This window comes from Hyperolius riggenbachi, chromosome 8 (assembly GCF_040937935.1).
Source record: "Hyperolius riggenbachi isolate aHypRig1 chromosome 8, aHypRig1.pri, whole genome shotgun sequence".
Classification (NCBI taxonomy): domain Eukaryota; kingdom Metazoa; phylum Chordata; class Amphibia; order Anura; family Hyperoliidae; genus Hyperolius; species Hyperolius riggenbachi.
Window position 1 is genome coordinate 278752971 of NC_090653.1, and position 14890 is coordinate 278767860.

At 45.4% G+C, this 14890-nt stretch overlaps 1 protein-coding gene across 1 annotated transcript in view; it reads right to left on the reverse strand.

Moving 5' to 3' along the window:
* The window catches only part of LOC137527918 (ficolin-1-like), a 47625-nt gene extending 32954 nt beyond the window's left edge, over positions 1 to 14671 (reverse strand). Inside the window, exons 1-3 of the mRNA XM_068248984.1 lie at positions 14605 to 14671; positions 3889 to 4002; positions 3628 to 3681 (exon numbers count right to left, since the gene is read on the reverse strand). Coding sequence (XP_068105085.1) covers positions 3628 to 3681; positions 3889 to 4002; positions 14605 to 14668 — 232 coding nt within the window. The 5' untranslated portion in view covers positions 14669 to 14671. The remainder of the gene's footprint in view (positions 1 to 3627; positions 3682 to 3888; positions 4003 to 14604) is intronic.
* Positions 14672 to 14890: the final 219 nt, after the last annotated feature.

Genomic DNA, 14890 nt, shown 5'->3' on the forward strand with positions numbered 1-14890 from the left:
CTCAAGGTGTGATTAGAGGGGGGAAATAGATGCAAGCAATGCACTAGCGAGGTGATCAGGGCTGGGGTCTGAGGACGTTCTGAGGTGTGGGCAGGTGATTGGGTGCCCGCAAGGGGCAGATTAGGGTCTAATCTGATGGGTAACAGTGACAGGTGGTGATAGGGGGTGATTGATGGGTAATTAGTGGGTGTTTAGAGGAGAGAAGAGATGTAAACACTGCACTTGGGAGGTGATCTGATGTCGGATCTGCGGGCGATCTATTGGTGTGGGTGGGTGATCAGATTGCCCGCAAGGGGCAGGTTAGGGGCTGATTGATGGGTGGCAGTGATAGGGGGTGATTGATGGGTGGCAGTGACAGGGGGTGATTGATAGGTGATTGACAGGTGATCAGTGGGTTATTACATGGAATAACAGATGTAAATATTGCACTGGCGAATTGATAAAGAGGGGTCTGAGGGCAATCTGAGCGTGTGGGCGGGTGATTGGGTGCCCGCAAGGGGCAGATTAGGGTCTAATCTGATGGGTAACAGTGACAAGTGGTGATAGGGGGTGATTGATGGGTGATTGATGGGTAATTAGTGGGTGTTTAGAGGAGAGAAGAGATGTAAACACTGCACTTGGGAGGTGATCTGATGTCGGATCTGCGGGCGATCTATTGGTGTGGGTGGGTGATCAGATTGCCCGCAAGGGGCAGGTTAGGGGCTGATTGATGGGTGGCAGTGACAGGGGGTGATTGATGGGTGACAGTGACAGGGGGTGATTGATAGATTGACAGGTGATCAGTGGGTTATGATTGACAGGTGATCAGTGGGTTATTACAGGGAATAACAGATGTAAATATTGCACTGGCGAATTGATAAGGGGGGGTCTGAGGGCAATCTGAGCATGTGGGCGGGTGATTGGGTGCCCGCAAGGGGTAGATTAGGGTCTAATCTGATGGGTAACAGTGACAGGTGGTGATAGGGGGTGATTGATGGGTGATTGATGGGTAATTAGTGGGTGTTTAGAGGAGAGAAGAGATGTAAACACTGCACTTGGGAGGTGATCTGATGTCGGATCTGCGGGCGATCTATTGGTGTGGGTGGGTGATCAGATTGCCCGCAAGGGGCAGGTTAGGGGCTGATTGATGGGTGGCAGTGACAGGGGGTGATTGACGGGTGATTGACGGGTGATTGACGGGTGATTGACAGGTGATTGACAGGTGATCAGGGGGGATAGATGCATACAGTACACGGGGGGGGGGGGGGTCTGGGGAGAATCTGAGGGGTGGGGGGGTGATCAGGAGGGGGCAGTGGGCAGGGGGGGGGATAAAAAAAAATAGCGTTGACAGATAGTGACAGGGAGTGATTGATGGGTGATTAGGGGGGTGACTGGGTGCAAACAGTGGTCTGGGGGGTGGGCAGGGGGGGGGGTCTGAGGGGTGCTGTGGGCGATCAGGGGGCAGGGGGGGGGAAATCAGTGTGCTTGGGTGCAGACTAGGGTGGCTGCAGCCTGCCCTGGTGGTCCCTCGGACACTGGGACCACCAGGGCAGGAGGCAGCCAGTATAATAGGCTTTGTATACATTACAAAGCCTATTATACATATGTTCAGCGGCGATCCGGGTGCTAGTAACCCGCCGGCGCTTCCGAACGGCCGGCGGGTTACTACGAGCGGTGGGCGGAGCGAGTCCCCGGCGGCTGATCGCGTCACGAATGACGCGATCGCCGCATAGCCACTCCCGCAGCCGCCCCCGCCGATGGGCGTATTGCGGTCGTTTGGGCCCAGTCTTTGCCGCCGCCCATCGGCTGGGGGCAGTCGGCAAGTGGTTAAAGGATACCCGAACTGACATGTGACATAATGAGATAGACATGTGTATGTACAGTGCCTAGCACACAAATAACTAGGCTGTGTTCCTTTTTTTATTTTTATGCCTGAAAGAGTTAAATATCTGGTATGTAAGTGGCTGACTCAGTCCTGACTCAGACAGGAAGTGACTACAGTGTGACCCTCACTGATAAGAAATTCCCCTTTTTTATCTCTTTCTTGCTCTCAGAAGCCATTTTCTGCTAGGAAAGTGTTTTATAGTTGGGATTTCTTATCAGTGAGGGTCACACTGTAGTCACTTCCTGTCTGAGTCAGGACTGAGTCAGCCACTTACATACCTGATATTTAACTCTTTCAGGCAGAGAAATGAAAAAAAGGAACCTAGCATAGTCATTTGTGTGCTAGGCACTGTACATACACATATCTATCTCATTATGTCACATGTCAGTTCAGGTATCCTTTAAACGAGGTCTACAGGGTGAATTAGTGATGATCGTAAACTGGTAATTATGATTATGGAAAATGTTGTGTAAAATTTAATCATCAAAATTGTAATGTATGAAAAGGGCAATAGTAGGAACAAGTCAAAAAGATCTTGTAATTTTGGAGAAAATAGATTTTAAAAAATGCAAAGAAAAAAAATGTTTTTCAACTCTAAAATTTGCAATTTTAAAGTGGTTTTCTCAAAAACAACAAGATCTCTTTTTTAACTTGTTCCTACTATTCCCCTCAACATACATAGCAATGTTGTTGATTTATTGATGATGGCATGCATAGGGCTTTGCTATTAAACGCCAAATTTGGCATATAATTACGCAAAATTGAGAAATTATGGTTACAAACAAATTAATTATGATTTCCCCCAATTTATTTATTACAATTTTGCATCATAATTGCAAAATTGCAATATTGCAAAATTCTTACTCATCACTAGAGATTTAGCGAACGGTTCCCGAACGGTTCCCGAACGGTTCCCGAACCGTTCGCCAGCGAACATCTCAAAATCTGTGGGCCTTCTACTACTTCCGGGTCACTATGACCCGGAGTAGTCCGCCTGCGCTGTCCGGCGGGGCGCGTCCTAGATCGCGCTCCTGTTGCCGGGCACTTTCTGCGCATGTGCGTGACGTCATGAGTGACGTCACGCTCATGCGCAGAGAGTGCCCGGCAACAGGAGCGCGATCTAAGACGCGCTCCGCCGGACAGCGCAGGCGTACTACTCCGGGTCGTTGCGACCCGGAAGTAGTAGAAGGCCCAGAGAGATTCGCCCCGCGAACGGTTCGGGCCATCTCTACTCATCACTAGGATGAATGTTTGACTGTGCCCCTGGAAGCCAAATGTTGCGTCTCTCATTCCTGTCTCTCCAGCCCAACTTAAGAAGGACATTGCACGACAAATTAGTAGAGCTTTATAAGTTCTCTAGGGAATTTTTAATTTATGAACATTATTTTCCCTTCGGGTGTGCGTTCTAATCTGAAGTCTCAGTTGCATGTACTGTAATTCTGTGTTTGTGCCAAAGTAACTTTTGTTTATGATCATTTTTTTTACCTACATTTCAGTACTTTGTGTACTAAAAATGTATTTTTCAGATGAGTTGAGAAAATATATCCTATGGGAAGATGCAGACGAATAGTCTATAGACTATAGGGCCAAGGTTACCTCCTGTCATGTCTTCTCTATTTAAAAGGAATACTTATTTAACACTTAACTATTGATGTTTATAGATATACTCCATCCACCGATGATTCCCTCTTGGGATGTGATGCCTACTAAATGGTAAATTAGTCCCGACTGATTAAATCTTCTTGAATTCATTTTTCACTGACCTTTTTGTCCTGGTGGTCCCAGTTTTCCATGTTCTCCAGAAGAACCCCTTTCTCCTATTGAAATAGTTAATGTGAATAATACTGTAATGTAAACATTTTTAACTGGAAACATAAAGCAGGCAAAGGTGAGGAAACACTGTAGAAAGATAAACAACTGAATAGAGAAACAGGATGAGGTTGTAACCAGAAGACTATGAGTGTGGCTGGCAGAGCAGTCATTTCAGTTGTATAAGGCTAGATAATGTGACCACTTAGACTTACCTTTCTCACCAGAAGCCCCAATATCTCCTTTCTGGCCAGGAGATCCATCACTGCCGGGACATCCTCTGAGGATAGTGAGTCTGTCTGAACTTCCCACTCCAACAATCTTCACCTCTGCGAGAAGAGAAATGTTATGGGCACAGAATATATTGAAGTGGGATTCAACTCAAAATAATAAAAAACAAAAAACAGTAAAATGAAAAAAGTGCCCTGTAAATATATAAAAATGATTTTACAGGCTAAATAATACATGTTCAAATAATTTCAGTTTGTTTTTTTTGTTTTTTGTTTTCATTTCCCTCCTATGCTTTTCAAAACTACTTTGCTCCAGGATTCTTCGGGAATAATGAAGCTATTCCCAAAGGATTCTTCGGGAATAGCTTCTCCCTGTGCTGTATTATAAAACAAGCGGCCTCTGTCTGGTCTCATGAATTACTCTCTTTGTGTTAAGTGTGTTCATTTAAATATTGTAAGAATATTCTAACTAATGCCGGGAAGCTGCCGTCACAAGGAGTCGGAATTATTGCTCCACTTCATTCCTGAAATGCCAACTGGATGACCACAGATGGATCACTTTCTCAAACACTCCAGAGCATCCTCTCAGGGCTCTTTCACACTAGAGGCTGCGGTAGAAAAGGCTGAAAGTCAGCCTTTTGCTTAACGCCAATACATAGCGTTTTCAAAACGTTTTCAAAGCGTTCTACAGCTCATATGAAAACGTCCTTTTTTTTTTCCTCTTTAAAAATAAGTGAACAAGTCAGCTGTAAAACGCTTTGAAAACGCTTTGAAAACGCTTTGAAAACGCTGAAGTTGGCGTGTTCCATTGACTATCATATAAACGCCAACAGCCAACTTCGGCTGTAAAAAGCCCTGAAAAAGCTCCTGGGAGCGTTGAAACGCAACGCTCCTAAACGCCGAGCTAGATGTGAAAGGTAAAATGAAAGTCTATGGACTTTCATTTTACCGTTGGAAAACGCCAACTTCGGCTGTGGCGTTAAAACGCCGAAAAAGTCCTCTGGTGTGAAAGGGCCCTCAACGTCTTCTCTGATTTTGTAGAACAGCTCCAGCTGTAGAGAAGAAAAAAATATTTCCCCCAAAAAACAAACAAACAAATAAACAAACAAAAAAAATGTATAAGGACAACTACAAGAAATGCAAATTATTGAAGAGCCTGAATTGTAGATAATAGGATAACAGTAATGCAACATTTTGGGGATAAAATCTTACTTATGTTCATACCCGTAATTAGGATCCATATTTTGCGTTTACACATAATTTCATGTTATTTTGCGTCGATTTTTGATAGAAAGGCACATTCTATCATCACCAAAATTGCTATGTATGTGTAATGATCGCTGCTGCAGCAGATATTGCTGGAAGTAGTAGTGCTGCAGCTCAGGCAGTTCTGATCTCTTTCCATGCAAGCTGCATAGCTTTGTCTGCCTTTCCCTGCTGTCAGCTTGTGACTGATTACCATTCACCTGTGTGGGAATCTGCATGTCTGCTCCCATTGGATGACCTCAGTATAAAGATCTGCTTCCTGCAGGACTCCTCGGGTTTTCATAGCTTCAGTTTAAGCATGTCTTGCTGTCGCTTCAGCCCCCGATCGTGTTTCTTGTTCTAAAAGATACTTTGCTGGTTTTGCATCATATATTGGTTCATTGCCCATATATATGCATACCAGCACGTTTATTATTTTCCTTGTATTCGTGTTACGTTGATACATCAGTGTCGCTGATGTATACGTACACGAACTGTTTATATCCTGTGTGCAGTTAGTCAGCTTTCCAGCACGTTTTGGTAGTTTGCGCGTATAGTGAGCACCCGTGCTGAGCTAGTATCCTGCTCCTGGTCCTGTTCGTGGATTGCGTTCATCTCTGCGAGGAGATAACGAATCCTTCTGAATCCTGTCCTGTTACCGTTTGTGGATTGCGTTTATCTCTGCGAAGAGATAACGAATCCTTCTGAATCCTGTTCTGTTACTGTTTGTGGATTGCGTTCATCTCTGCGAAGAGATAACGAATCCTTCTGAATCCTGTTCTGTTACAGTTTGTGGATTGCGTTCATCTCTGCGAAGAGATAGCAAATCCTTCTGAGTCCTGTTCCCTGTATTACTCCAGTCCTAGTCAGCGTTCCTGCTTATGTCATATATCGGTTCATTGCCGATATATACATATGTTAGTCAGACGTTACAAATAGTTTCATTGATAGCTGTAATTGTAATACGCTAGGAAAACATACTTATTGTATATTTGTCTGTGTTACGTTCATCTATCTTGATCCTGCTATTTCCTGACTATCCTGTCCTGTCTTTGTGAGGCACGCCATCGCTGCAATCGCATTGGCTGCCTCATTCCAGTCTGTCTTGTTTTGGACGCTTGCTGTCGCTAAGTAGCCGCTAGCTAGCAAGCGTTCATTCTGTCTACCTGTCCTGATCTCCTCAGTTCTGGTTTATGCGCTCAGCGCTACTTTGCGCTGAGACGATTATAACGAAAGCATTGTTTGTGGCTGTCAGATCTGCACCGGCTCTGTGCGCCACAATCTCCTATTGGAGTCAGTCCTCCCCTCCACTATACTAGGGATAGCCTGTTTCCTTGTGCTAGTGTGTGTACCTCCTCCACGCCAGCTCATGCGTTGCATGCTGACTGTGGAGAATACACCACCAAGCCTTACAGTATGGTAATGGGACTAGTGGGAACAATTCCATTTTTATTTTTCAAAAAGACGGTTTTAAATACTCAAAGAAAAATGTTTTTTAAACTCATAACATTCTGCTTTTTAAAAACCATTTGCCGTTGAATTTTTTTAAAATATTTTTTTCTTAAAAACTGCAAGGTCTGTTTGTAAAGAAAACATTTCTTTTATTCACTCTCACTTGTGCTCGTCCCCTTAACATAGGTTGCAATTTTAGTGTCGATAGCATGTATGGAGCTTTGCTATTTACGGCTCAAGTCAGTGCAAAATTACATGCAATTACGCAAAATTAGAGATGGATAACCAAAATCAATTGAGTTTGGAAATCGTAAATATGTGTGGCCCTACAGTGATTGTGAAATGTTACCTTAAATGTTGCTTAATCATAATTAGCAGATTAAGGTGATTACTTATTAAAATATATTTTTATATATACAAAATAGGTAGGGGTAAGTTAGCAAGATGTAAAAAAATATGATGTGGTGATGTAATGTTGGATTTGACTAACCACAATTTACTGGCTGATTTTGGACTAAATTTTGCATTTCAAATGGAAGTCAGTAATGCTTATTTTTTGTAAAAATAGCATACCCCATGCATGCCATTATCAGCAGATTTGCTAGGTATGTAGGGGAGAATAGTGTACTGACCAACAGGAAACTGCAGAAGCAAATCCATAGTTTTTGCCTGGTATATACTGTATGTATAGCTGCTATATTGTTGTATAGGGTACATTATCTGCCATCAAATCATATTTAAAAACCATTTTTCCTATTATAACTTTAATTTAGATGTTCTCAAACACTACAAGGAGTTCCTGTTTTGTTTTTTTGCTTGCTCCCACTCTATAACCTAACATACCTAACACACTTAGGTGATTATAGCACCATGGGAGCTTTGCTGTTAACTAGTGTTGGGCGAACAGTGTTCGCCACTGTTCGGGTTCTGCAGAACATCACCCTGTTTGGGTGATGTTCGCGTTCGGCCGAACACCTGATGGTGTTCGGCCTTTTAAGTTCGGGTTCGCCCCGAACTACTAAATGGCCGCCGAACAGGGCCCCTGTTCGGCTGAATACTGCCTCCCTATGGGGTCGCAGGCATAAGGGGGGAGCATGCCCCGATCGCGGGGGGGGGTCGGAAATTCCCCCCACCCCCTCCGCTAGCGCTCCCCCCTCTGCCCGCTTCCCCATACAAAAGTTTCAGGAAGTACCGGTCCGGTGGTAGTGGGTGGCTGGCAGTGGGTGGCACTGTGAAGTGAGTGACTGAGGAGGAGGAGTCCGGAGAGTGACGCGTTGAGTACGGTACTACTGCTGAACCGCCCGCTGCCCGGCCTCCCTCAACGCGTCACTCTCCGGACTCCTCCGGAATTTCCGACCCCCCCCCGCGATCGGGGCATGCTCCCCCCTTATGCCTGCGACCCCATAGGACCCCCAAAAGCGGGATGTTCGGGGAGTTCGGGGTTCGGCCCGAACATGCCGAACATTGCGGCCATGTTCGGCGAACTTTCCCGAACCCGAACATCCAGGTGTTCGCCCAACACTACTGTTAACCTCTAGAGATGGCCCGAACCTCCGATTTTTGGTTCGAGAACTTCCACAAAAGTTCGATTCGCGCGAACTTTCGCGAACCACAATAGACTTCAATGGGGAGGCGAACTTTGAAAACTAGAAAAATTTATGCTGGCCACAAAAGTGATGGAAAAGATGTTTTAAGGGGTCTAACACCTGGAGGGAGGCATGGCGGAGTGGGATAGATGCCAAAAATCCGGATTGGATGCAAAGTAGCGTTTTAAGGGCAGAAATCACATTGAATGCTAAATTGCAGGCCTAAAGTTCTTTAAAACATCTTGCATGTGTGTACATCAATCAGGGAGTGTAATTAGAGTACTGCTTCACACTGACACACCAAACTCACTGTGTGACGCACCTCAAACAGCAGTTTGCGTAGTGACGGCCGTGCTGGACTGGTGCGCACCGTGGCGAGAGTGTAGGCCGTGGCGATTTTCAAGCCCATATGGTCGCCGGGTTGTGGTAGCTCAGTGATAGAACAACAGTGACTGTCCAGCTGTCACACACAGACAGGTAGCGTACAGGCACAGTGACACTGCGTGTGCTCAACTCACATAGGTAGGTGGGTATACTGTGAACAACAGGTAGGTATATGCATTGATGGGTATTACAATGTGCACCTGTCACACACAGACAGGTAGCGGACAGGCACAGTGACACTACGTGCGCTCAACTCATGTAGGTAGGTGCAGGGCCGATCCGAGGCATAGGCTGGAGAGGCTCCAGCCTCAGGGCGCAGTGTAGGAGGGGGAGCATAATTCATTCAGCTGTTATTCCTAATTGTGTATGAAGCAGAAAGAAATAACAAAAGGGGATACATAGCAGTGACTGCAAGCCAGATAACTAGATATTAAGGTGTTGGGGAGGTTGTGGGCCCTGCGGCCCTCTTAGTCTAATAGCAATCAGTGTGTGACGGCTGGGGTGGGAGGGATGGAGGGGCGCACTTTTGTGTCTCAGCCTTGGGTGCTGGAGGACCTTGTCCCTGCTCTGGGTAGGTGGGTGCACTGTGAACAACAGGTAGGTAGGTATATGCAGTACTGGGTATTACAATGTGCACCTGTCACACACAGATAGGTAGCGGACAGGCACAGTGACACTGCGTGCGCTCAGCTCACATAGGTAGGAGGGTGCACTGTGAACATAGCCGTTTCCGTGCGGGCACCTTGAGCGCTGTTGGGACGGGGGGCGCTGTGATGGAGGGGAGAGCCGCAGCCGTGGGGAGGGCAGCCCGACCTCTCCCTCCCTTCCTCCCTTCCTCTCCCTGGACCGCCATCCGGACCGCCCTCTTCTGCTCCACCCTCGGACTGCAGAGCAATGCTAAACAGGAAGCAGCGTGTGTATCAGCGTCTATGCAGAAAGGAGACTGGCGGCGAGTGAGCAGTGATTGGAACCAGGGAGGTGAGTAGTTTTGTATTGCGCTTCCCTGCGCATTGCTTTGCAGTCTGAGGGGGGAGCACGGGGGGAGGCCCGGCGAGAGGTCGGGCTGCCCTCCCCGTGGCTGCGGCTCCCCCCTCCATTATGGGGGGCACCTACCTAACCTATACTGGGGCAGCTACCTATCTAACGTATCCTGGGGGGCAGCTACCTATCTAACCTATCCTGGGGAAACCCTACCTATCTTACCTATACTGGTGGGGCAGCTACCTAATCTAACCTATACTGGGGGGCAGCTACCTAATCTAACCTATACTGGGGGGCACCTACCTAATCTAACCTATACTGGGGGGCAGCTACCTAATCTAACCTATACTGGGGGGCACCTACCTAATCTAACCTATACTGGGAGGCAGCTACCTAGTCTAACCCATACCCTGGGGGGGGGGTACCTACCTAATCTACCCTTTACTGGGGGGCAGCTACCTATCTAACCTATACTGGGGCAGCTACCTATCTAACCTGGGGGGCAGCTACCTAATCTAACCTATACTGAGGGGGCAGATAGCTAATCTAACCTATACTGGGGGGCACCTACCTATCTAACATATACTGGGGGGCACCTACCTATCTAACCTACACTGGGGGGCACCTACCTATCTAACCTATACTGGGGGGAACCTACCTATCTAACCTATACAGGGGGGCAGCTACCTATCTAACCTATAGTGGGAGCACTAACTTATCTAACCTTTTTTGGGGGCACCTACCTACCTACCTAGCTAGCCTATACAGGTGACAACTATACTGGCTACCTATATTGGAGGCACCTACCTAACTAATCTATACTGGGGGCATCTACCTATCTAACCTATGCTGGGGCAACTATTCTGGCTACCTATATTAGAGGCACCCACCTAGCTAACCTGTACTGGGGGCACCTACCTATCTAACTTATACTGGGGGTGCCTGCCTATCTAACCTATACTGGGGGCAACTATACTGGCTACCTATACTGGAGGCACCTACCTGGCTAACCTATACCGGAGGCAATTATACTGGCTCACCTATGCCTGGCTACCTATACTGGGGGGACCTATAGCTGGCTACCTATACTGGGGTACCTATTCTGGGCTACCTATACTGGGGGAATCTATACTGAGTGCAACTAGACCTGGCTAAACTATACTGCGGGCACCCATACCTTGCTTCAATTTTTACACCCTCGCCCTGGGTGCATTTTAGCCTAGAAACTGCACTGACTGTGAACAACAGGTAAGTAGGTATATGCAGTACTGGGTATTACAATGTGCACCTGTCACACACACAGGTAGTCACTGAATGTGCTGGGCCTAGCAGTGGCACACACACAGTATGAATTAGCAAGGCTGTCTATGCAACACAAGTGTCAGTGGGACGCGCAGAAAAAAAAACATAGATCACAAGAACAAGATTAGCTCTCAAAAGAGCTGTTGTGTGGTGCTATTTTAGCAAAAAGAATCAGCAAGGAGCAAGCTAACAAGCCTACAAGAGCTTAACTAATCTTTCCCTATGAGAGTCTGCAGCAGCAACAGCAGCAGCTGTCTCTTCTCTATTTACTGCAGGCACACAAGTGAGTAAAATGGCCAGCGCTGCCTGCCTTTTATAAGGGGGGGGGGGGAGTGGCTCCAGGATGGAGTGTAGCCTGATTGGCTACAATGTGCCTGCTGACTGTGATGTAGAGGGTCAAAGTTGACCCTAATGGTGCATTATGGGGGCGAACCGAACTTCAGGTAAAGTTTGCGGTTCTCCGCGATCGCGAACCCCTGGAAGTTCGCCGGGGAACCGTTCAGGCCATCTCTATTAACCACAGAATTCAACACTATTGACTTCAATGCAATTTCAAGAAACTAGATTGCTAAAAATTGGCAGAACCATTAGAAGCTTGAGGCTGGGTGCACACATAACATAACATGAAAGGCTGCGGTTTATGTCATGTTTCAGTTTATGTTGTGTTTTTTGTGCGTTTTTGCTGCGTTTTTACTGCGTTTGCATTAGCTTTTTTTTTTCTTTACTGCAGATGTATCTTGTGTGCATTTTAATGTGTTTGCGGTTTGCACATACAAAACATATATGTGTTTTGTATACGTTTTTCATGCTTTTTACAATTGCGTTTTATGCAAATTAATAGGAAGATAACAGGAAGTGGAAATACATCACAAAACAATTTCTTTTAACAAAACGCATATAAAAACACATGAAAAACACATACCGTTGCGTTTTCATTGACTTTCATTATGAGCGGTTTTTATACATTTTTGCATATCATGCAACAAAACCAGCATTTTGAAAAAGCATGCATTAAAAACTCACATGCTTTTTTGTGATGTATTTTTTCCAGCGGCCCATGGATGGACTTCCATTAGCGACAAAAACGCAGGATTTTCCGCAACGCTAGTGTTTCTGCTAAGTGTGCACCCAGCCTGAAGAAATGTTTGTAAGCATGTCAGACACATTCTCACTGATTCCTAATGATAGGGGCTGTAATACTCACAGACAATTTGGTTGTTGATAACTGCACTACACTGTATTTCTATAGAAATTACCACAAAGATGATCTGAGAATTGGATTTGCACTTTAATTTTATTATTATTATTATTTATTGTATTTATAAAGCGCCAACATATTACGCAGCGCTTGACAGTAAATAGGGATATATACATTGCAACAAGGGGTGACAGGCAGAGAGGTAGCAAACGGTTATACAACATGGCACAAGGTTATACATGCAATTAGGGTGTAAAATGCAGTTTACAGAGACCCGGCTAAACAAGTACGAGTTAGTCCATGAGAAGGGTGTCATTGCTGGGGTAGTAAAATTAAGAAGGACACACTAAGGGAGGTGGGAGGCCCTGCTAAAGCTTACAATCTATAGGGTGGGGGGACACATAAGGTAGGACTGTGGAAAGGGTGATTGACAGAGAGTTAGAGTGTGGTAGATGTGGGGTAGGCTATTTTAAAGAAATGTGTTTTGAGGGCTTGCTTGAAGGTGTTGAAGGAAGGAGCGAGTCTGGGGGGGAGTGAAAGGGAGTTCCATAGGGTGGGGGCAGCTCTTGAGAAGTCTTGTAAGCGTGCATGGGAATGAGAGATGCGTGGGGAGGTCAGGCGGAGCTCATTGGAGGACTGGAGGGGATGGGCAGGTATATATCTGTTTACTCAGAAAAAAGAGAAGAGGTCACACCAGTTAGTTGTCTGGTCAGACTCCTTTTCTCAGAATTTCTAAGGCCCTTTTCACACATAACAGAATTTGAGCGTGATTTGTGTTTGTGTGATTTTGCTGCACATCTCATGCAAATCAATGATATCTTACAGAGACTTATGTTGTGCAATTTTAAGGACGCAAGTTTTCTGCAGATGAGATTCAGCCGAAATGTGTGGGTTTTTCGCAATGGACATGCAATTAACATTTCAATGCAAGCAAATGGGAATTGCAAATTTCATATTAGCAATGCAAAAAAAATTGTGTACAAATTTGAAGTTATCTAGATACATTTTCATGTAAATTACCTTCATTGCTATGTATAAAAAAAAAATCCAAAGATGTGTATGAAAAAACATGCAAGAACAAAAGTAGATTCAGAACTGAAAAATCTCAAAATGCTGAATTGCAATTATGAAAAAAACAAACAAAAGAAAAATGGGGAAAAATATGGCTCAAAAATCACAGGGATGAGTGTGAAGATTCCCTAAAGCGACTTCTCAGAGGCTTCTTCTCAGAGAACTGGCTTTGAAGTGATACATACTGTATATCTTGGAAGCTTTGTCTAGTTGATGTTATAAGTGATTTAAGAAACCTGAATGTTGTGTGGCTGGTCTGGATCTTTTGGAGTGTTTATACACTTTGTTGCAGTGCAATCTTTAAAGGGGAACTTCAGCTTGAACAAACATGCTGTCATTAATTTGCATTAGTTATGTTAATTAAAATAGATAGGTAATATAATCTCTTACCTACCCTGTTTTAAAAGAACAGGCAAACGTTTGTGATTTCATGGGTCAGCCGTCTTTTTTTATGGGGGCAGCCATCTTTTTGGTTGAAAAGAGGTGACAGGGAGCATGAGACAAAGTTCCAACTGCCCTGTGTCCTGATCACCCCTCCCAGCTGCGCACCCTAGGCTTCAAATCTCAAATAAAAAAAAAAAATTGTGCCAAAACAGCAGAACAAGAACAACAACATCACAAATCCATCATGCTTTGCACAGCATCAGGGGAAAAATGCCTGGGCAGTTTTCTTCTGTGCAACTAAAAATGAGGCTTGGGTAAGAAAAACAATGTTCTGATGCTGTGAAACTGTTAATGAAACACCAAGCCTTTTCAGTGCTGCTGAGTAGATTTTTAGTCTGGAGGTTCACTTTAACGATCACACTGCACCACGGGTGAAAATTGGCAAGACACGTTACAGCCCCAGTGCAACCAAAACAGTAAGGCATTGAAAATATGCCAAACTTTCGGGATAACCATGCCATCGCAAGCATTACTCTTGCAGTGGTGCAACGGGACCCACCGCAATATGCTGCACCACATACCGGGCTTGATTCACTAAGCTGTGATAACCGTTATCACGGTCGCGCTAGAAGTTTTACGCATGCATTGTTTACATGGCACCATGCGCGCATTGTGACACCTTAACACGTGAAGAGCTTTGTTAGTGCCTGCATGTAAAACTTTGCGCATGTAAAACTTCACGTGAGTAACAATGCGCACTACACACATAGCACGGCCGTGGTATGCATTCGCTCGGCTTTGTGAATCGAGCCTGAGGAGAGAAAATGTAAAAGCATCCTGAGCAAAAAGTAATAATCCCTAGGGGAAAATATAATATACCCCTCAAAGAAAGTAGGAATCTGCATTGAGTAGAGTACTAACTTCAGCCCCTTAGAGCAGCTGCATGGAGAAGACTAGGATAATACCTGGTGAACCATCTCACCTTCTTGTTATGGACATTGGACAATTCTGCTTCTACAAATTTTATTATTGGAGAAAATGTGTAGCCAGGAGGAAACTGATAATTTTAAAGCTTGAACAAAAGTGTGAGACACTTACCAGGACACGAGTCCTCAGCATCCCTGAGAGCGGGCAGCAGAAGGAGCAATGGTATGATCCACATCTTCATCACTGGTCACAGCTATTCCGTCTACACTGTGCCGTCCAACAGACTTTACTGTGCTGTGTGAGAGGGAAATTTATAATTCTTGTAGCCCAACACCGGAAATGGGAGGGAAGCTTCTGGAGCACACATGGCCTCAGGGGCGTAACAATAGACCCTGCAAGGGATGCCTCCACAGGGGGGCCCAGATGCCACAGGGGGTCGTGGGGGGAAAAGTTTGAG